Here is a 22,861-nt window from a genome sequence, read left to right on the forward strand (position 1 = left end):
ATGATCAGTATTCACACACACATCAATAGAGCACAACAAAGGGCCACCAGTTGCTCGTAAAATGATACTAACAAAAAGCTTTATGAAATGACCCCCGTGGTAATTTTCTAAACATAAATCACTAAAAGCAGGGACACTTCCTACCCACTACACACACAACTTGAGTTTGATTTGCCGAAAGAGATGTTTTTACAAATAATTAGGTTCCTATATGATATGGTTTGAAATGAGATAGTCATGGCATGGTTTAATATCTGGACCAGGAAATGTCCCCAGAATCAGCTATTTCCAAACTCACACACAAATGCACAATTAACATCCTCTTTGAATGTATTGAATTATCTTCTCTTTTTCTCACTATTTCTATCCCCCTTTTATCTCTCTCTCTCCCTCTCCCCTTCTTTTTCGCATTTTGATCTCAATCATCCTTACCCTCCAAACTCTCCAATTAAAGATGTATATTGAGCAGTCCCTTGGTGCCCCACCCATTAATTATCAATTAATATACCTACTGCAGTTCTTTTGACTCAATTATAATCAACACAACCCTTCACTGACTCTACCATACCACCACATTTCCCTTACATTCCACATTCAAAAATAAAACTCGGATAAAATATAATTCAGAAATAAATGAAATTCAGAAACTACATCATAAATGAAAAATACTGCACAGAAAAATAAAAAATATATATGACTAACCTCTGGTATAGCAGGTCCTATATGTTGTGGTGTACAGCTACTAATAGGTCTGATCTCATTACTAAGAGGGGCCATCGATACCAAAATCCTGTAAAGTATACAATGACAATGGTTAAATGAATTCTGTACAAATCCGTTGATTACGCAGCTTATAAGCAGTGAGGGTTGGTTAATATAACACTGCTGTATGCAATACAACGCCACTTTATGCACTGAGGTGACATCATGACCAATAATGTGTTCCTTGCAGCTACAATCAGACAGTGGTGCATTGATAATCTATAATACTGCTACTTAAATACATTTTGTACAAATTGCTTGTATAGTTTTTAATCATGAAAGGATGGTTGGTACTACAAAATCTAAGAATGGCAATGAGCAGAGAAATGTTACATCCTCCTAGAGCAAATCAAAGTTATATATTACATTATTTTCTACCTTAATCTTCCATCTTCCTTTGTTTGATTTCATCTTACATGTACAATGTATGTTTATTTTTGCATTTTGCCCCAAAGTAAGTGAGTCATATATTTCTATACTCATTCTCTGATCAAATATGACATATTTTTTATAGGAATTGTTTCTTAGATTGAATTTAGTGACAAATGAATTACCAGGATCGTTTTTAATAAAGAGTTTCAGCATTCACCAGGATTTCATAAAACTCCTTTTACCAGTTAGCAATGAACTGCATCTAGAAGGGCACAGTTCATCATGAGTACGAGAATTTCATAAGAATTTGTAAGCATTTAGATTAAAGAACTTTGATAACAATAACAATGTGACTTATTAAGCAAATCCATTCTGTAGAGTGCTCAAGGCGCATAAAGAGCCAAGAGTAAAATAAAAAAAGTTTTTAGAAAATTTTTGAAAGTCTCTTCATGTCTTCAGGAAGATTAATATCAAACCAAGTTTGGTCCAGTGTGCAGTACAGTTTCTACATATTCTGTAATGATAATTTAACAAAAATCAAAAATAAATCCTGTCTCTGGTATGGCTGCTATTACTCACTCATAGTTTTTCTGCAGTACCCGAGCACACGTAGCTGGTTCTAGACCCAGTAAGCTCTCGCACCTTAGCAGATCTATACCCATACCTTTACTCACACCATCAGAATCAGGGGATATGTCCTTATTGTATCTGAAATACAAGCATACAGAAATAATGATAGCAGTGTTCTAGCTAGACCCATTTTAGTAATCGTAATTTCATGGCATTACAAATTCTTTATCAGGCCAAGTTAGTTGTTTTTAAGTAAAGGAAGATCAACCTAATAACAATCTGACAGTAGTAATAATGAACAGTGGCAGGTGACTCCAGTAACTACTTGTACTTGCTAGTAATGGGGGTGTTACAAAAAGATATAAGTTTAGCTTGAAGATGCACTTTTTGATACCAAGATACATGTGATACAGGTACATGTCAAGTACTAGTTATATCATGCCATTAAAGAGGACATGCGCTACTGTGTATTAATGGGATTAACTGCACTTTTAATATCATGTGCACGTCAGCAATAAACACAACTTTTAGTCACACTTAAATCTTTATGAAAAACCCCACTGATAGGCCATCAAGATGTCAAAGTGCAAAGAAGAGCAATGGGAAAAAAGATACTGCACATGCCTGAGGCAGAAACAGTGCCTCTGACAGTATGCAGCACAATATACATGTACGCATGAGCTACCGCTTGAGGATTAGGCTACGCAGCTCAAATCAATTCATTGTCATTAAACTCTATCTTACACAGGTACATGTGTACATTGTATGCATTACATAAACCATTAAGTTTTAGGTTGCCAATCGATTCCGCATTTGCTTCCATTTTACTTTTTAAAACAGAAGTAAAATAAGAATGAAAGAGGATGAATACATAGTTTATAGGAATAACCCCATATAAGCTGATGCTGTTTTACAGGTGTAACTGTATTTCAGCATCGCTAAATCCCTCGACTGTCGATAATTGACTGAAAAAGGGTAAGAATACATACCTTAGGAATGTGATTGTGTTTTTGAGTATGACAGCATGTTCAAAGTATCGCTGTGCTTCTCCTTCCACTACACTGTCTTTAGGAACCTGAAAAATAAATTAAAAAATCAATACAAACCATATGGTGAATTCAGTGCCCTGTCTTACAAAGCATTGCGACTGACCTGATTAACCACAACTATGGAAAGCCAGCAAAGTCAAAATCTAAACCGCATATTTTTTCAAAATATTTTCTAGCTATGATGTATATTCATGCATTCATCGTTGTCTTGAAAATTCACTGTGCTTCTCTTTGTTTACAAAGGACACTGTGCACATTTCTACTACATTATCTCTCCATTCATGAATGTTCAATTCAATTCAATTCAATTCAATTTATTCAAATTCCATTCAATAAAAAACACAAGATACAATATCAGAAAAATACATAATTGATAAGAAAGCAATTAAACATACATGAATACAAAATGAAATTTGGGAGACTGCAAAAGACCGAAAGGTCTTGACGAGGCAGACCCCGAGTGCCATCATGGCGATACAAATATTGACATATTAGAAATGAGGACATGAAGGGAAAAAAAGTACAGATGTCCTACCCCCCCCAATCGGGAACTGGAAACCAGTGTAACAATTATAAATTATCTAAATACACTTTAAGAAAAAAATTCATGAGTCATATGATGATATGATATGTTTTTTTAGCTTACGTTTAAAAGAAGAAAGCGAAGAACATTCTTTTATTTTACGAGGCAGTGAGTGCCAAACATCGGGTCCTCTATGTCTGATGGATTTATAAGCAAGTACTGTTTTGGGATTACTAAGATGAAAATTGTTGGAACTTCTGGTATTGTGTTCATGAACCTGGGTATTACGTATAAACATTGAATTAAAATTGCTTGGAACCAAGTGATTAGCATAATTGAACATAAAGTTTGCAGTTTGTAAGATATTGATATCAGATATTTTTAATATGTTCAGTTTTTTGAAAATTGGATCAGTATGGGCTAAGTAAGGAGAACTTGTGCAAATTCTTATGGCTCTTTTCTGCAATAACAGTAAGGAATTAACGTTTCTTTTGGTTCCACAACCCCAAGTAATATTAGCATAAGATAAATAAGATAATATGAAAGAATTGTACAATAGTATAATAGACTTTGGCATTAACGTATCTTTTAGTTTGAACATAATACCAATAATTCTAGAAATATGAGTTCTTAGATGCTGAAAATGCAAATTCCAGTTTAAATGTTGATCAAGAATAACACCAAGAAATTTAACATTAGTTTTCCTTTCAATTATGGTATTGTCTATTAAGATTTGGCTCTGGTCTTCCATAATGTTTTTGTTTGTGTTGTGAAATATAACATAATTTGTTTTACTGAGGTTGAGAGATAACTTATTACATTGTAGCCAGTTAGTTAATTTACGTAATTCTACATTGATGGTGTTTATCATTTTGTTAAAATCATAATGAGAATATAGCAGTGTCGTATCATCTGCAAATAACACATAACTAAGCTTTTCAGAAGACTTTACAATGTCGTTCATATATATTATAAAGAGAAGCGGCCCAAGTATGGATCCTTGTGGGACGCCACACTGGAGCTCTAAAATTTGTGATTTATGAACATCGACCTCAGTGTATTGAATTCTATTTTTTAAATAATCTCTAAACCATGCCAGAGGCGTACCCCTTATGCCATAACATTCAAGTTTATGTATTAAAATTGAGTGATCGAGCGTGTCAAACGCTTTTGATAGGTCCAAAAATAATCCGGTTATATATTGTTTTTTTGCAAGGGAGTTAGTTATTCTATCATATAAGTCCAAAACTGCTAATTCCGTTGAATGATGTCTCCTAAAACCATATTGGGCGGTGCAAAGTAAATTGTTTTTGTCTAAAAAATTATATACCTGGTTATGGATTATTCTTTCTAAGATTTTAGATAAAGAGGGTAAAATAGATATGGGTCGGTAATTTTCACATTGGATCCGATTTCCCTTTTTAAATATTGGTACGACGCGTGCTAATTTGAAAGAATTCGGATAGCACCCAAGAGACAATGATAAATTGAAAATATGACAAAGTGGATCTGCTATAAAGAAAATTATTTGTTTTAAGATAAATGAGTTGATATCGTCATGCCCACAAGTTTTGGTATTTTTAAGGGATTTTACTATGGATATAACTTCGTGTGGTCTTACGGGTTTGAAAAATATCGAGTTTTCAGCTCGTTCAGGTAAAAAATCTTTAAAAGAGTGCTCATTGGTTGTAAAAGTTTTTGATAAAGTTGGACCTATGTTTACAAAATATTTATTTAAGATGTTTACAATTTTCTGTGGGTCACGAGTCTTTTCTTTTTCAGAGTACATTTCTTTTGTGAATTCTGTTCTTTTACCCCTGCCTAAGATATTGTTTAAGATGGACCAGGTAGCAGACATATTTCCCGACACTCTTTTAAGTTTATTTGTATAATACATTTTGCGTGATGCTCTAATAATGGCTGTTAGTTTGTTACGATAAGCCTTAAATTTATTATGTTGGACGGTATTGCTAGGATTGCGTATATACAACTTATATAATCGATTCTTTTTTCGAATAGAATTCATTATTGCATTGGTAATCCAAGGATTATGAATATTATTTTTTCTTTTCTTTTTGAGCAAACAAGGTATATTTTTATCATAATATTCCTTAAATTTTTGAAGAAAAAGTTCATATGCTATGTTCACATCATGTGTTACTTGAAATACATCTGACCAGGTTTCTTTTATAAGATCGATTTTAAGGGAGTTTATATTTTCGACTGAATAATTTCTATTAAAGTATTCATTAGATTCATATCGTTTCCCTTGTGTTTTTCTTGATATTGTAAAAATAGGAAGGTGATCTGATACATCATAGTATAAAATACCACTTTGAAAATCTTCTACAATATTTGTGAAAATGTTATCTAAAAGCGTTGCGGATGTCGGGGATACTCTGGTAGGTTTGTCTATTAATGGATAGAGGGCGTAACTATTCAATAACGATATGAAAGTATTATAAGACTTGTCATTTTTTGAAAGTAAGTTTATATTAAAGTCGCCCATTAGATATATATGTTTGCCACCTTTCGAAAAATTACTGATACATGATTCTAATTGATGAGTAAATGAATCAATATTCGTACCGGGTGGACGATATGCTACGCCTACAATTACATTTTTACATTTAACATTGGAAATTTCCACAAAAAGCATCTCAAAGTCTGGTGATTCGGACAGAGGGGTCATTAATTGAAAGGAAATATTTTCTTTTACATATAATACTACACCTCCTCCACGTCCATGTAATCTGTCAGAACGTAACATCTGATAACCTTCCATGTTAAATAAAGTAGGAGAATTAGGGTTTAACCATGATTCACTTACTCCAATGATGGACAATGAATTGTTTAGGGATTTAAGTAGATTAGATACATTGTCAAAGTTGCGACTTAAACTCCGGGCATTTAAGTGTAGTAAGCTGAAATAAGACTTGTCGTTACAATTATGACAGGAGTTAAGCTCGTCGGGTAAATAATAGTGGCATTCATTGGATTTCAGTTCTTCGTCAGATAAAGACATGTTTAAAGACTCAGTCATTTAATGATTTACGTTGCTCGTTCATGCAATATACTACTATAGTTAAGTCACTGGCATTGATATCTAACGACATGTTCTTAAAGTGGTAATGGCAATTGTTACAATGTGAATTTGAAAGAGTAAATACATGGGAAAAACATCTACAGAAGCCCATTAAAGATCTAATACGGAATATGTACACACAAGGCAAAAATAGAAACAAATATAATTGTTGAAAAATAAAATAGAATATAAGAGTATAAAACAATTATAGACTTGTATAGCGTATAAACAATTTGGATAATCTGGAGGAAAATTCGTCAATTTTGAGTTTGCCTTCAGCAAATATATAGAAACATGATAAATATGCATAATGAAATGATATGTTGATATGACATTTGATTGGACTGTAATTAAGAAAACATAAATTTATCGGGTTGAAGTTGTACTGTGACATACAAGGAGTTATTCAGACATGTCGATGGAGAATATAAAATTACAATCTTTGTATGTATGCGTACATTAATGTTAAGTTGTAAATATAATATGGTTTTATTTAAACAACAGTTTCGTGAATATTACATATAGAAGGGTATTTGATATAACACAGTTTTTAAGGATCTACTAGGAATATACAAACTGTAGCGTTTGTAGAGTTTATAAGGCAAGAAGGTCACTATCTCTAAAGATTTGTTTCTTCATTGAAGTGTTAGGATCTGTTGTTTTCACTGAGGCGATAGAAGGGTATTTGATATAACACAGTTTTTAAGGATCTACTAGGAATATACATGTACATGTAAGCCAAATTTATTCAAAATAGAAGGGTATTTGATATAACACAGTTTTTAAGGATCTACTAGGAATATACATGTACATGTAAGCCAAATTTATTCTGAAATGTTCACTATTTTCATGGTCATCTCAAAGGCATATTTACAAAACTAGCTTTTATAACACCACTGCCAATGGGAGATGGAATGCAGAGTAAGCTGGTTTGGTTTTGCTTTGAAATGAATCAAGGGGTATGAGAACGTTTGTCTTACCCGATCCAACTCGGCAAGAAAGCTGTCCAGAGACTCGTCGGAAAGTTTACCGACCTCAAACATGGTTACTGCATGACTCTTCAGACCCTGTGAAAAGAAACGTACAAGAAGAAAAGCTCAGTAAATTACTTTAATACATGTATGACAATGAGGGATACAGCAAATTTTGATGTCACATGGAGGGATTTGGCAGTCAGATTCTTAAGAAACCTAATTTGAAATAAGTGGGTTTTTTGTTTTCAAATGACTAAACAATTTTTTAGTCCATGTCATCATCTCGAAATTGCATCTGTCTTTGTGAAAAATGAAAAGAAGGTCATCTAATTGTAGATCCTATTATTGCAGCATCTTTCACTCTCCTGAGGCCCGATTGATAAAGAGCTGCAACTGTTGTAGCTTTGTCATTACGGGAAATACCATGGCAACAGGGCTCAGCAGCTAATCATAATCAAGGTTACGGTCTCAGTTGCCATAATGGGAATGTTACAACAGTTGTAATTTTTTATGAAACTGGGCCACTGATCGTTAAACACTTCTGAGATTCAAGGGGATTGACTTTGACTAAAGATTAAATAAATAAAAAAAACAGGACAATACTATCCTGAATCATCTTTTGCTAACAAAATATGAGGGAAAGGAAATTTGTCTTACCGGAGATAAATTTCCCATCATGAGAAACGCTGTAAGGGTGGAATCAAACAGGAAAGCTATCCTCTTTGAATGACCTCCAGTCGCCGTGATCGCTGATGCTGAAACATCGGACTCATCGATGCTGGCAATGTCAGAGGTGTCGATGGAGCCCTCGTTGGATGGGGAGGTCTTCTCAGAGTTTGTGGTGTGAGCAGCTCCCCAGTCAATGAGGAGCAGATCATCTTGAACTGTAGATCTGTTCCAAATGTGAATAAACAGAAGTATGTTTTATACCTTGTATTATTAATCATAATTTTGAGGGAAAGGAAGTTGCAGAAGCAGATGAAGGGAGAGAAAGAGGAAAAAGGGAGCAGGAGCGCAAGAAAGGTTAGAGGAGGAGAAGTTCAGAGGACAAAGAAACATTGAGGAAGAAGAAGAAATAGACAACATAAACAAAGAACAAAACTTATAAAGCTTCTCTGAATACCAACTGTTTTCAATGTCCTAGTGGTTTATAATTTGGTGACTTATAATAAAAATCATAACAGTACTTATACTTATTACACGAGTTCATATTTTTTGATAAACTTGCAATAGTGTGAAGCTCTGTTTTTCTCTTCCAGAGCAATAATTGGAGGTATAATGAGGACCTGAATATATTTTGTGCTTCTTTGGTTAACATGTTTATCCCTACAATGTGTTGCTATCATATTGCAAAGAATGAACATTCACATACTTTTTGGTGCCATTTGCTTGGAGAATGTCTTGCCACGATGGATGTAAAGCTTCCATATCAAGGTCCTGTCCTTTCCTCTTAGCGAAACCTAGTCTGCAGTACATGGAGATGGCATTCTTCACTAGACCAAGGTCAATCTGGAGTACATTGGAAAGCTGGAAGATTGAAATCAAATAAAATGATTTTAATATTGCATTCATAATAATGTAGATTGCAATTATATCAACTAATTTAGATTGCAATCAAATTAGATAATTTAGGTTACATGTACAAGTACAATTATCAAACAGATTGCAATATACATTACAATTGTATTAATTGACTTGTAGTGCAATTACAATAAGTAATTCATATTGCAATCATACCAGACAATGCAGATTGCAATCACATCAAATAACTTTTACTGCAATCATATCAAATTATTTATATTGCAATTACATCAAATAATTTTGATGGCAGCCATATCAAACAATTTATATAACAGTTATAATAAATAATTTATATTGCAACCATATCATCTAATTTAGATTGATACAGTGTATCATATCATATGAAGCAATTTACACTGTAATCATATCAAATGATTTATATTGCGATCATATCAAATTATTCAGATTGCAATCATAGCAAATAATTTAGATTACAATCAATCCAAATAATTGAGATTGCTGTCATGTCATTGTTACAATACACATACAAGCAAATTGTGACAATGACAAATATGCATTTGTGTTATATAATGTTTCCTTCATTGAGTAACAATACGGTTGCAATATATATCTACTGCAAGAAAATCAAAATGAGAGAAATTCACCCAACAACACCCTAAATTCACCCACGTGACACCAGGGAAGCCTTTCATAAAGCAGATTGTCATTGTTTTCCACTAACAACTGTTATAAGCTACTGATATCCTTGAATCTCATTGGCACAGAAAACTAATTCAATAAAATTACTGATTATTTGTGTCATGAAACGCTCTCTGGATAGTCACCAATTTGATTAATTTAGGCATTCTGTAGCTTTGCTCACCTCTGCTACTGTTGTGTGTTCATCGATGGAGACAAAGATTTTATACAGGAGCTTCTCAAAGTAATCACCTTGGAGACGATTCATGACAAAGCCTTCCAGTGGAGGTACTGCACAATCTCTATTTCATTTCGTACTGAAGCAGAGAAACACCATAATGTGTGATATATTAAGCCAATGTTACATGATGCGGTTTTGTAGACGACAGTTCACCGTTAAATCCTAACTATGTACCGGTATTACTATATATGACAGCTTGAATGCACTTAGAAGTGATTACATGTAAATGCACTTAGAAGTGATTACATGTAAATGCACATGGTGTTATCGCACATGATAAAGGATGTCTTGCTGAAAATTCGTTTTTAAACTATCCAAAGAATGTCTCAATATATCAAGACCACTTTGTCTTCCTGGAAGCAGGAATGGTATTTGTGCAGCTCTCAGAGTAACACTATGCCAATTCTATACATGGCATGTCTGACTCATGTATGCTGACCTTAATATCATGCCCCCCTACTCCTATACTCTATATAGAGTTCCATGGAGTTAATTTCCACTATAAAACGTCTCGAGGACTTTGATACATTAATGAAATAAGGTTTTCACTATACCTGATATATAATCATCATCTTCAATTGGCACATCAACATAAACAAGACCCTTCAGATATAGTTCTGTGAAATAAAGAAAGTGAATTTTAATTTGCTTAAAAAGGATGTTCAGATTGACAGATATATTAAGAGAAAATTCACCTCCCCCACACACAAAAAAAAATCCAGTAGTACCCACTCCAGTCCAGTGAAGAACAAATTCTCCTGTCTTTTATATGAGATCAATAAAACTTGGCTTTACAAGGTTCTAAAAGTTCTCTTTCCGCCAATGTGGGTTTCAGTATTAAGATATTGTCAAATGTATGGTAAAAAATATGGAGATAGATGGGGTTGTTAAGAAGGCATATGTTACTGCTAGGACTATGCAACCGCGCCTCAGGCTGGGAAGCAATTGCCCCATCCTGAAAATATCATGAGGTACCATGAGCATCCATTATAATACAGATACAAATAATACTGATAATACTTATTATTCCAATGAAAGTCTAGGGGATACGATTAATCAATTAATGTTTTTTCCCTCAACATAAAACTGTCTTGCTAGAATCATTTCAAATTTTGGCCTTATGATTAACAATTATGAAACCAACTAGCAGGAAAATGGAAACCCGGTACACGAAATACTTACTATGCACTATGTAATAATCCATTGCACCAGCTGGTTGAGACCCTGTATCGATGATTCGATCTATAGCATTCTTCTCAGCTATTGACACAGTCTAGGAAAGAAAAAGATATCAAAAGGTATATGTATGAGGGAAAAACAACATATTACGCTTCGGGGGGGGGGGGGGGTCCAAAGTCTGGACATTTTATAAAAACAGCAACATTTAATTTGGGTTTTCTGAACATACATGCATCAAATAGAATAATTAGTTTTAAAAGTTTATGTAAGTTTTTTCGCACTTTACTTTCAACGATTTATGAAATATATTGATCGCAAATTTCTCAAAATTGTCATCTTGTCCAAACCAGCCTGCAGTATACAAGTGGGTATGTATGAGCATGTACAGTAGCCCCTGCAGCCTTATTCTCACTCTCAATAGAATAAACATGTACTTCAATATTGTGCTGCACTCAACCATGGTGAGATAAATGGGTACCTGGAAATGCCACAATGCTGTAAAAGGCCGCGAGGCTAAAACCATGGTACTAATATCCAATCGAGCGCCTGGGACGCATTTGGCAGTAAAATGTGCTAAGCAGGTTGGTATTATTACAACTTTGCTGCTTTGTTTATATTGACCATAATAAATTACTGAAATTAACAAACAGATACCCTGATGTCATCCTCGGTGATGTATCCAGCTTGCACCATCCACCATGGCTCCACGCTCACATCCTCTATAGGCTTGCCTGGAAGCAGGTCACGGATTGGTTTCCTCCGGAAGAATTTCTGCAACAAATCAAGAAGATTACATAATTTTAGCAGAAAAAAATCAGTTTCAACTTTGCATAGGCACCAGTACAGGTAAATCTACGTTGAAGTGAATATTGACCTGCGTGATTTTATCATGTATTTTTTCCATCTATCTATCTATCTATTCATTCATTCATTCATTCATTCATTCATTCATTCATTTATTTATTTCTTATTTATTCATTTATCCCTTTTTTCTTCTTGATTTATTTATTCATTCATTCCTTTTATTTATTTATTCATTTACTTATTCATTATCATTATATTTTTGTTTGCATGTGGGTACATGTACCTTCATTTCCCCAGCCCCACATCCCCTGAACAAAACTCTCACAGCTCAAATTTATGCCATTGTCGAAACAACTCATTTGCTGTACAACCAAGTCTGTACAATACATATTCAAAAAGGCCTTAATACTCTTTACACGTACATGTAAAGTGTACATCCTTTCTGTGACAAACTTTCATGCAAAAATAACATGCACAAATTGCAGTTGTACAATATTCAATGTTTACATACATGTATGTATGAAACAGCCATTGCAATTACACTGTCAGGTCAACAATCTTGGAGACAGATTACAGAGTAGCAAATAATACAAAATATACAGTGCTACGAATACATGTACTGGAAAAATGTTATCAAAGTGAGATATTACATGGACTACATGTATATACATGGTGTACAGCACTGCTCAAAAGTTAGTGAACCACGCCAGAAAACGAACATACCTAAGTGTTAGAGTTCTGCTGTGTTTTAGGTATTTAATTGTTAAGTTTAATAAGTGATAACATATTACATTCAATAAAATATGTTTCTCTGAGCTCATCCAACATTGTAGTGCTGTTGTCTACAATCAACACTCAGCATAAAGGAGTACAGTTTTGGTATGAATTACTGTTTCTTTACAAGGTGGATATTTTTTCTGACTCTGATACATGTATTTCCAATTTACCTGTTGCTGTGTTCATTACTTGTAATATATGCAATGTAATGTGTAACATTTTATGGGCCCACATACATGTACATAGTGTACATGGCTCTATTAATGCAAAAAAATATATGTTTTTTTAATGGGAGGGGGCGTGGGTGGGGGGGGGGGTCCAAGTCAAGCACAATATTGCTGCACAAGCTTCAAACGTAAAATTCTTAGAAAAAAACATAATTATCAATGATACATGTAGATAAAAAAATGTACATGTAGCACAGATTCCTAAAAGATATACATTGTACATGTATGTCACAAAATATAACTTGTGAAATAATAAATATATATAAGTATATAATTTAACATAGCTTTATTGTTTTTAGGAATATTCATATTGTTACATGTACATGTAAGTGCAGGAGATTAGTGAACATTCAGAGAGATAGCATTTACAGTACATGTATGGTTAGCTCATGACAGGCAAGCGCAATGCACCATTCAAAGTAGCTTAATTCAAAGGTTTTTACATTTCACTCAACATGCAGGATTTCTTCAACTTAAAAATTATGTCTTTAGGAGCATTACAGAACATTATAAAGCATACCAAAAATATACAAGTGGAATGCCTCTGGCCGTCTCACCTGCATCACACAGTTCAATATAGCAGCAGTGCTAACTTTGAAAACTACTCTAACTCGCACAAGATGTTCAGTGATACATGGTTACTCTTATGTCCACTTTTTATGAACTAGACCAATAAACTTACAGAGATATGATGGTTATTCAACAGATACACCCAATATGGCCAAAGTTCATTGACCTTTGACCTTGGTCATGTGACCTGAAATGCGCACAGGATGTTCAGTGATACTTGATTACTCTAATGTCCAAGTTTAACGAACTAGACCAATAAACTTTCAAAGTTATGATGGTAATTCAACAGATTTCCCCGATTTGGCCAAAGTTCATTGACCCTAAATGACCTTTGACCTTGATCATGTGACCTGAAACTCGAACAGGATGTTCAGTGATACTTGATTACTCTTATGTACAAGTTTCATGAATCAGATCCATAAACTTTCAAAGTTATGATGGTAATTCAACAGATACACCCAATTCGGCCAAAGTTCATTGACCTTTGACCTTGGTCATGTGACCTGAAACGCGCACAGGATGTTCAGTGATACTTGATTACTCTAATGTCCAAGTTTAACGAACTAGACCAATAAACTTTTAAAGTTATGATGGTAATTCAACAGATACCCCCGATTTGGCCAAAGTTCATTGACCCTAAATGACCTTTGACCTTAATCATGAGACCTGAAACTTGCACAAAATTTTCAGTGATGCTTGATTACTATTATGTCTAAGTTTCATTAATCAGATCCATAAACTTTCAAAGTTATGATGGGAATTCAACAGATATCCCCAATTCGGCCAAAGTTCATTGACCCTAAATGACCTTTGACCTTGGTCATGTGACGTGAAACTCATGCAGGATGTTCAGTGATACTTGATTAACCTTATGTCCAAGTTTCATGAACTAGGTCCATATATTTTCTAAGTTATGATGACATTTCAAAAACTTAACCTCAGGTTAAGATTTCGATGTTGAATCCTCCAACATGGTCTAAGTTCATTGACCCTAAATGACCTTTGACCTTGGTCATGTGACATGAAACTCTAATAGGATGTTCAGTAATACTTGATTAACCTTATGGCCAAGTTTTATTAACTAGGTCCATATACTTTCTAAGTTATGACGTCATTTCAAAAACTTAACCTCAGGTTAAGATTTGATGTTGACGCCGCCGCCGTCGCCGTCGGAAAAGCGGCGCCTATAGTCTCACTTTGCTTCGCAGGTGAGACAAAAACTGAGATCCACATACATGCACAGTGTAGACTTATATTGTGTAAGGGTAATATCAAAACAAAAACCAAAAAAATAACAAGAAAATCATAATATCTTGATGCCAACAAAAAATTATTTACAAAAGAAAATGTCTAAGTCTAATTGGACTAATTACTAATTACATCAAATGTTCAGGTGATAATTATGCACGATACAAGATCTGTTATGTCACACGTGCAGTACTAATGACGGTGTTGATTGAATTACACTGTGAATATGGTGCACACTTACTTGAATACTACCAGAACGATTAAGGGAGGGCTAAATAAAAGTAGCATGAAAAAAATGAACAATTCAAGAAGTAACAAGATTTTCACCCCAAAATTACACAGAATGAAAGTTAAATGGTTAATGTTACATGTCTCTTTTTGTCTTGTGTCTATTGTAATTACATCCCCTCCCCCCCCCCCCCCACGTACGCTTTATTTGTATTGCTGCAAATTGGTACATACATGTACTGTATCAATGATTATTACTTTCAATAAATAAATAAATAAAACAAAGCTATTTATCTTTTCAATATTACAAATTATCAAGAAGTGTATTTCACTTCTAATTTCTCATTATAATTCTATGATACTAATAAAAATGTTATTTTATTCTTAATAGGAATTCAATGATCAAAAGTGACAAGACAAGTATAAAGAGATAATAGTGAGAGGTATAAGAGATATAACTTTATAAAGTATGAATGAAAATACTAAAGTAATGGATGGAAAACAAATCACAACTTCATTCTTTTGAAATTTAATCATCTCGCAAAAAACAGATACTGGTACAACATACATGTACTTCATGTACACAACATGTCTATTAATGCTTGTGATTTGTATGTAAACAATGGAAGTATAAAACATTGTTTTAATGCATAAATTAATTAGATATTGAAGAATATATGTTTATGAATTAAAAATTTACCTTTGATGATCTGCATTGGTTCATGATGTCAATATACTGGTTCCTTCCAATCCCAAGTAACCTTAAACCTGTGGATTGAGGCAAAAAAATAAATAAATGTTATGCTATGCAGTTGGTAAAAAGAGCCTTTAAGAAAAAGAAATGGTGGAAATTGTGTTTGATTGGAAATTCTAACAAAACTCATAAAAAACACATTGTCAAATTTGACCAAACAGAGAATGGAGGTCCCTTTCATAAAACAAAGCCATTGATTTTCATTGACTATTGTAATAAGCTACTGAAATCATTGCATTTTAATAGATCAGAGCAAATTTTTTCTTATGACTTTCTGATTTATGACGTTCTCCCAGGATGAATGTTGATTTGTGCCATATGTTTGGTTGCTATTTGTACATGTACCAACAAACTAATGATAAAATTTGTAACTTACATATACATGTACTGTCAACATAAGTTTGGATTTCAATTTTCAGTACAAAACAATTAACACAGTGAACTTACAATCAGCAGCAGTAAAGTTTGGCAGTGAGTCGTAGCTCTTTTCACTCGACATGATATCATGCATCATGCTCAGATAGTAAGAGAAGGGTGTTATCCTTAGTCCTTTGACTGTGATGTCCGATAGATGGTAAGGGTAGAGCATCAGGTGATCTCGGCTGTACTTGAGCAGGTCTTCGTAGTACTTGCGATCATCTTTCTTTACTTGCCGTACTGCAGGAGAAAATAAAGAGAAATGAAACATGAGAATTCTTGCAAGCCAACTAATGGAGATACATGTACATGTGGTAGGAAAGAAGGCTTGCTGATGCTATTTATTTATAAAGCTCAATCATAGGTACATGTAATAACTAAAAATTAGGGGATGAAAACTATTAAATGTATATTAAAAAATTCATGGTCATACTGACACAATGCATAATGTTCCTATAAATTTCTGTTTTTAGATTGATCTTTGGGCCTCATGTTGCCATCATTAAATGTTGAAAACTGTCAAGTAAAACTCATATTATGAATTAAAGGGTTATAGAAAATTGATCTCTCAACGAGTTAAAATCAGAAAATTTCAGGTCCTTCTCCTCCTTCCTCATTTTCTTTGTCTTCCTCTTGTTAGATTCATTTTCACTTCTTCCAATCACATTCCTACTCTCTATTTGGACATTTATAAAACTTCTTTAATGATCAGACATAGCCGAATTGATTCAGCTTTTTATCTTCCACCTTTTATACTTTTAAATAGTAAAAACTACTGAGACTTACTGAGGTTGCCTTTGAAACGAAGTTGATTCTTGATACTATAGCTGAAGACACATTTCTCATATTCCTTTGGGGAATGACCAAGTAACTGAAATGAAAAAATAAAAAAGTGACTCTCTCTGAACAATACAATAAAGAAAATAATGTACAAAACAAAATGACAAAAAGTCATCCATACTGAATACTTAATGCAGCTGCGCGTATTGTACATGTAACTCTATCTATCAAGCGCAGTCATACATGTATTACACCTACATGTATATTGAAAACTCTTCACTGGTTGTCCCTGAAGGAACGCAGTCTTTAAAATCATTCTTTTGATATTTCATATAGTCAATGGAACTTCCCCCAGTTACAATAAGTCTTTGATGCATAATTACGAACCCTCAAGAACCTTACAATCCACATCATCTAATATCTTACAAATTCCAGTTGCTAAGAAATTATGCAGGGGGGGGGGGAAGGGGCCTTTGCTCATGCATGGCCTAACCAATGGAATTCTCTTCCACAGAGTTTGAAAACCCAGACTTCAGTGACCACATGCAAGGGCAACCTGAAAACATACTCTACCTGTTTGAAATTGCATTTTGATAGACAGTGACTTATATAGCCATATATGTAAATAGCTTTTGTTGTTATTCTGCTCTGAAGCGCCTTGGGCAAGATGGAAAGTGTGCTATGCAAATCTCATTATTATTATGAGGCCTAGTGAACAAGACCCAAATCTTTTACTCTTGAATAGCCTGGGTACTGATCATCATGTTCCATCATAAATCAGTCATTCTGATCATGCCTGGTGGGTGTTTCATAAAGCTGTATAAGAGCGACTTTAAGAACGACTTGTGATCCTTTTTTTGTGGTAGATGGTATATTCATGGCGATGGTTTAGCATGTTAGAAAGGTTCATCAGTCATTCTTAAAGTTGCTCTTAACTTACGAACAGCCTTATGAAGCCCCCTGGTCTTGTACGATATGCAATCAGTGTTTGCATCTCATGTTAGTTTGACTTATAATCAAATCAGTATACATGTACTAATTATTTATATTCACATATTAAATTTTACTATTTGTGAAACAATAATTTTTATCTATGAATTATTCTTCAAAACGGCATAGCTAGTCAGAAGTACGTCATCACGAAGCAGTTCAAGGGTCAGGTCTATTGTATTTGCTTTGTTAACAAACAGATCGAGGGATCTACGGGAGATCAGGTCTGGTAAGAAACGTCTCATTTTTACCATTTATAGTGAAATAATTTTCATCCCTTTATACGCATTAGGTGCCTGAAGGTTCATATGGTTGTAGATAAATAAAATTCGACAATACAATACAAGCTTAGTATGGCATGCCTTGGATTTCCTATGGAAATCAATCTTTGTGTACATGTGTCTCTTATAGATACATGGACGGGGATTCAAGACTCCATGATGAAGAAATATATGTCCAAAAAAAAAACATCATCATGGAGTCCTCAACTTCCCTTCCTACAGTACAGTAGTCAGTACACTCTGGCTTAGACAGCTGGCAGCCATCTGTTTTGAGTTTTTAATTTTTTTTTTTCAATTTCTCCTCGTATACAGACGGCTCGCTATCGTGCAGCCACCATTTAGGGGACTTACAATGACAATCCCCCGTCGGGGCTCTTCCTTCAATTTTGGTCTGTAATGAATCAAACTTTTGAAAATTAATGTGACCGAAATGCAACTTAATATTCCCTCTTGACATTAATTGCCCAAAACGGGGTAAAACTTAAAAGTCAAGTCCACCCTTACAAAAACTTGATTTGAATAACAAGAGAAAAATTAAAGCATAACACTGAAAATTTCATCAAAATCGATGTAAAATAAGAAAGTTATGACATTTTAAACTTTCACTTCATTTCACAAAACAGTTATATGCACATTTTGGTCGGTATGCAAATGAGGGAACTGATGACATCACTCTCTATTTCTTTTGTATTTTATTGTATGAAATATTTTGATTTCCTTGTCATTGTCATGTAAAATGAAGTTTCATTCCTCCCTGAACATTTGGAATTCCATTATTTTAACATTTTGTGCTTCAGGCAAGTAGGTCCTAATCATCAAATTCGTAAGAATTGAAATATTGTACATGTATAATTCAAACAATAAAAAACAAAAAAGAAATAGTGAGTGAGTGACATCGACTCTCTCATTTGGATGTAACTGGCTCGTTCATATAACTACTTTGTTAAAAATAAGTGCAACTTTGAAATGTCATAACTTTACATCTGATTTTGATGAACTTTTCATTGTTGTGCTTGTCTGATTTTTCTCTATTGATTCAAATCAACATTTTTCTGAGGTGGACTTGACATTTAAGTTAAAAGGAACAAAAACCATGATTTAGAGTCTACCTCGGCTGGCTGCCGTGCAACTTCACTTCCCAGTTTTATCCGAACTTAATAGTACATAAACAGATGGCCATTGAGTCCCATGTACAGATCGCGCTGGAACTTCGGTCTCTGTATTTGGTGACTGAAGCCAACCACCAACAGAGTTCAGCTAAACAACCAACATAACAGAGACCGAAGCTTTTTTTTGGTCTAAGACAGTGAGAGATAGATCTAACTCTGGCTCAGCAGCGGCCCAGATGACGATCTACATGTAGGCCTAAAGTAAACTAATAATAAAAACAAAAGAAAGTGTGTCTGATAAGAGTAAAAGATTGAATTAAGAATTCGGTGATACGATCCACTGACAGTAGAGGCGCTGGTCAAATAATTGGGATTGTCCCAGAAAACAAGGATATCCTCATAAACCAAGACAAATCATGTCTTGATAAATTGAGACTGTCCTTGTTTATGGGGACTTTTTTTTCACTTCCCCCTACGGGACAAAGACAGCAGTTACGGAAATTGAGAGTGCTAAAAATAGATTCAGTGACCTCAATTCCCCCCAATTCACAGTCTATTTTTCATGACTTACCGTCTTCCAATAGTCTTGTTATGAAACGTGATATGTTTACATTGACTAGCACACTTGATTGGTGTCGGCACTTGACAGGTGAATAAACTTTCCTAGATTTCTTGTGTGAAGAAATCCTTATAAACTGAGACAGTCCCTGTAAACTGGGACGATCCCAATTTTCTGACCAGCGCCTCTACTGACTGAGCACTGACACACGTGCATGTAACATCATCATGGATCATGGCAACGCCTAGACCAAAAGCTTCGGTCTCTGTTTTGTTGGTTGTTCAGCTGAACTCCGTTGGCTTCACTCACCAAATACAGAGACCGAAGTTCTAGCGCGATCTGTACAGGGGACTCAATGGCCATGTTTATGTACTTAAGATCAGATAAAACGGGGAAGTGAATTTGCGCGACAGCCGAGGTAAGTCACTGATTTTGTTCCTTTCAACTTCATTTTTCTCTGCAATTAATGCCAAGAGGGAATATAAATTTGCATTTTGGTTGCCTTGATTCTCAAAATTTTTATTCATTAAAGTTAAATGAAGAGCCCCGACGCCGGGGGGGATTTTGCATTATTTAGTGGCTGCACGATAGCGAGCTGTCTGTGTATGAGAATTAAAAAAAAAATGTTTAAAAACTCCTCGAAACAGACGGCTGCCAGCTGTCTAGGCAACGCCATGGATGAAAAAACAAAGAAGCTGAATTATGAACGGTACTACGACTAACACAAATTTGTAAGAGTGGGACTGAAAGCTGATTGAATGAACTTAAGTGAACGAACCTGCTTAATATTTCCCGGGAGTTTTCCCCAAGGATAGTTGTTTCTGATGTGAAATTCTACTTCTGAATTCATAGCTGTGCTCTTTCATAACATTTTTCGTATAATGAGCGAACAGTGGAACATTCACTTCAAAAATGTGGTTTTATAGAGATGCAAAAGTTAATATTTCGCACTTTAATAAGCTGAAGTTAGCTCTTTCCTAATCTCGTTCTTCTCGTCGAGTTGTATGGTATCGGCGATATTTTTACTTTAGAGCCATAAAATAAGCTTTAATTTATCCATCTCTATGATTGTCGCTGATGATTTTTTTTTCTCTCCCCCCCCCCACCTTTCTCGGTTCCTTATGCGCGCTCTCTCTCTCTTTCAATTAAGATGATGTATATTGTACTATAATTTTTAGTAAAAATGACAACCGTTCAAACTTCAAAGATTAAACATAAGATTAAATCTAACTTTTAGTGAGGCAGCTAGTGTTCCTTTTAATGACGAAATGGGACAGATAAGTCTATGCAGTAGAAAGTCACCCTCTCGACATTTTCAAACTTAAATTAGAAATTAAGCCTGATCACTGAGAAAAGAAATAAAGTTAATCATGAATTCGTATGATGAATTCATTGCGGAGCAACTATAAGTTTTGCCTATTATAGTTTTCAGGAGTTTCTGCATGCATATGCAAGCTATAAGCCCCGGGGGCCACTTACATTGACGAGTGGGTAACATGCAAGACAAAAAAAGGAAAAAGGATGTCTTTTTCAAGATAGGGCACGTTACGTACGTAACGTGAAAAGGGTGTCAAAAACACAAAAATAATGAAAAAAGGGGATCTATTTCGCTAGGAAAGTTGTACGTGTTTAGGGGCAAATTTGTGGGAACAAAATTAGCCCCAACACTACGTGTTTAGAGTCAGATTTTCGCGAGGTGTGGAAGGTGGGGTCGTACTAAACCAAAATGATGTGTAAAGGTAAAATGGTAAAACCGACGACCGAAGAACCCGTGATATAACAATAAAATATTCCTGTAGACCTACCTGGTTAGGGGTTCATTATTTGCCAAGAGTATCCTATTGTTTCCAATACTTGTTAAGGGTAGGGTTTCACACGCCAATACTTGTTAAGGGGTGCATTTTCAGAATATGGAAAATACGTGTTTAGGTGCTTTTCGACCCATGGTCGCGCATGGTATCAACTCGTCAATGGAAGTGCCCACCCCCCCCCCCCCGACTATAAGCATGAAACTGCTTGAAACAATAGCAGCCAGCAGCGATCGAGGGCTACATTGAAACCGTGGTGAATTAAATTATATCTAAAAAAAGGGAAAAAAATTCTTACGAAATGGAAAATATTAAAAAAAATATCAAAATAGAGAAAAATCTAACTAACATAATGCTGAAAATTTTATCAATTGAACCATATCATTGAACAATTCTAATTCCATAATGTACAGGGATGAATTGATCATTATTTCAGTTGACAATGAGGAGAAAATTTGAATATTCCATATTTCATACCAAAAGTACAAAATAAATAGTGAGTGGATGACGTCATCAGTCTCCTCATTTGCATACCTACCAGAATGTGCATATCATTGTTTTGTGAAATTATTTTACATCTGATTTTGATGAAATTTTCAGAGTTATGCTTGTTGGATTTTTCTCTTTTTATTCAAACCGACTTTTTGTTGGGGTGGGCTTGTCCTTGAAAGAAGTGCGTTATAAAGCATTGGTACTTGGTTGCAGGTAATTTATTCAAGATTCACGTATTGGTCAATGTACGAATATAACGAAGAAATTTGGTTTCCAATGGCTTTAGCAATAAGTGTACACAAAGATGAAAAGTACAATATATCATCACAATGATTACACGGACAATCACGATAAATTATCAATAATTGTCGGCAATTACTTGAATACCCCTAAATAAATTTTATATGTCGTGAATAAGCATTCCAATTTTGATGATGGTGATAAAAGTGTTTACGCTCAATACCAATGAGCGGTTGCCCCCGTCAATCAAAACATCTACATTTTGTGTAAGAGTATTTGTATATTTGATTCATGTCTTTGGAACGGCATGTTTTGGGGTTCATGCCTTCGGGCACCGCGGTGATGAATTTCGCTCTTGTGCCCTCTAACCCACATGCCGTTCCCCATTTTCTTTGCATGTTCATGTACTGTAATTGTTATTTTCTGATGTTATGTGCATTTTTTTTATATTGGTCGAATGAATAATAATGACAATAATAATTCCCAAGCCCTGAAAAAATGAGGAGCCTTGCAGATGTACTACCGTGGCTGAACGTGAATAAATATGATTTGCATCAATTGAACAGATAACAAATCCTTTCATCTGCAGAACTTGATTGCAC

At 34.6% G+C, this 22,861-nt stretch overlaps 1 protein-coding gene across 1 annotated transcript in view; it reads right to left on the bottom strand.

Moving 5' to 3' along the window:
* The window catches only part of LOC121430707 (protein FAM91A1-like), a 34,259-nt gene extending 13,558 nt beyond the window's left edge, over positions 1-20,701 (bottom strand). The window contains exons 1-15 of the mRNA XM_041628063.1: positions 20,498-20,701; positions 16,787-16,871; positions 16,031-16,240; positions 15,530-15,597; positions 14,843-14,872; positions 11,630-11,746; positions 10,979-11,069; positions 10,351-10,413; positions 9,740-9,846; positions 8,708-8,862; positions 7,993-8,227; positions 7,342-7,428; positions 2,694-2,779; positions 1,714-1,842; positions 703-790 (exon numbers count right to left, since the gene is read on the bottom strand). Coding sequence (XP_041483997.1) covers positions 703-790; positions 1,714-1,842; positions 2,694-2,779; positions 7,342-7,428; positions 7,993-8,227; positions 8,708-8,862; positions 9,740-9,846; positions 10,351-10,413; positions 10,979-11,069; positions 11,630-11,746; positions 14,843-14,872; positions 15,530-15,597; positions 16,031-16,240; positions 16,787-16,871; positions 20,498-20,569 — 1,623 coding nt within the window. The 5' untranslated portion in view covers positions 20,570-20,701. The remainder of the gene's footprint in view (positions 1-702; positions 791-1,713; positions 1,843-2,693; positions 2,780-7,341; positions 7,429-7,992; positions 8,228-8,707; positions 8,863-9,739; positions 9,847-10,350; positions 10,414-10,978; positions 11,070-11,629; positions 11,747-14,842; positions 14,873-15,529; positions 15,598-16,030; positions 16,241-16,786; positions 16,872-20,497) is intronic.
* Between the last annotated feature and the right edge of the window lie 2,160 nt (positions 20,702-22,861).

This window comes from Lytechinus variegatus, chromosome 17 (genome assembly GCF_018143015.1).
Source record: "Lytechinus variegatus isolate NC3 chromosome 17, Lvar_3.0, whole genome shotgun sequence".
In the NCBI taxonomy this organism is placed as follows: Eukaryota; Metazoa; Echinodermata; class Echinoidea; order Temnopleuroida; family Toxopneustidae; genus Lytechinus; species Lytechinus variegatus.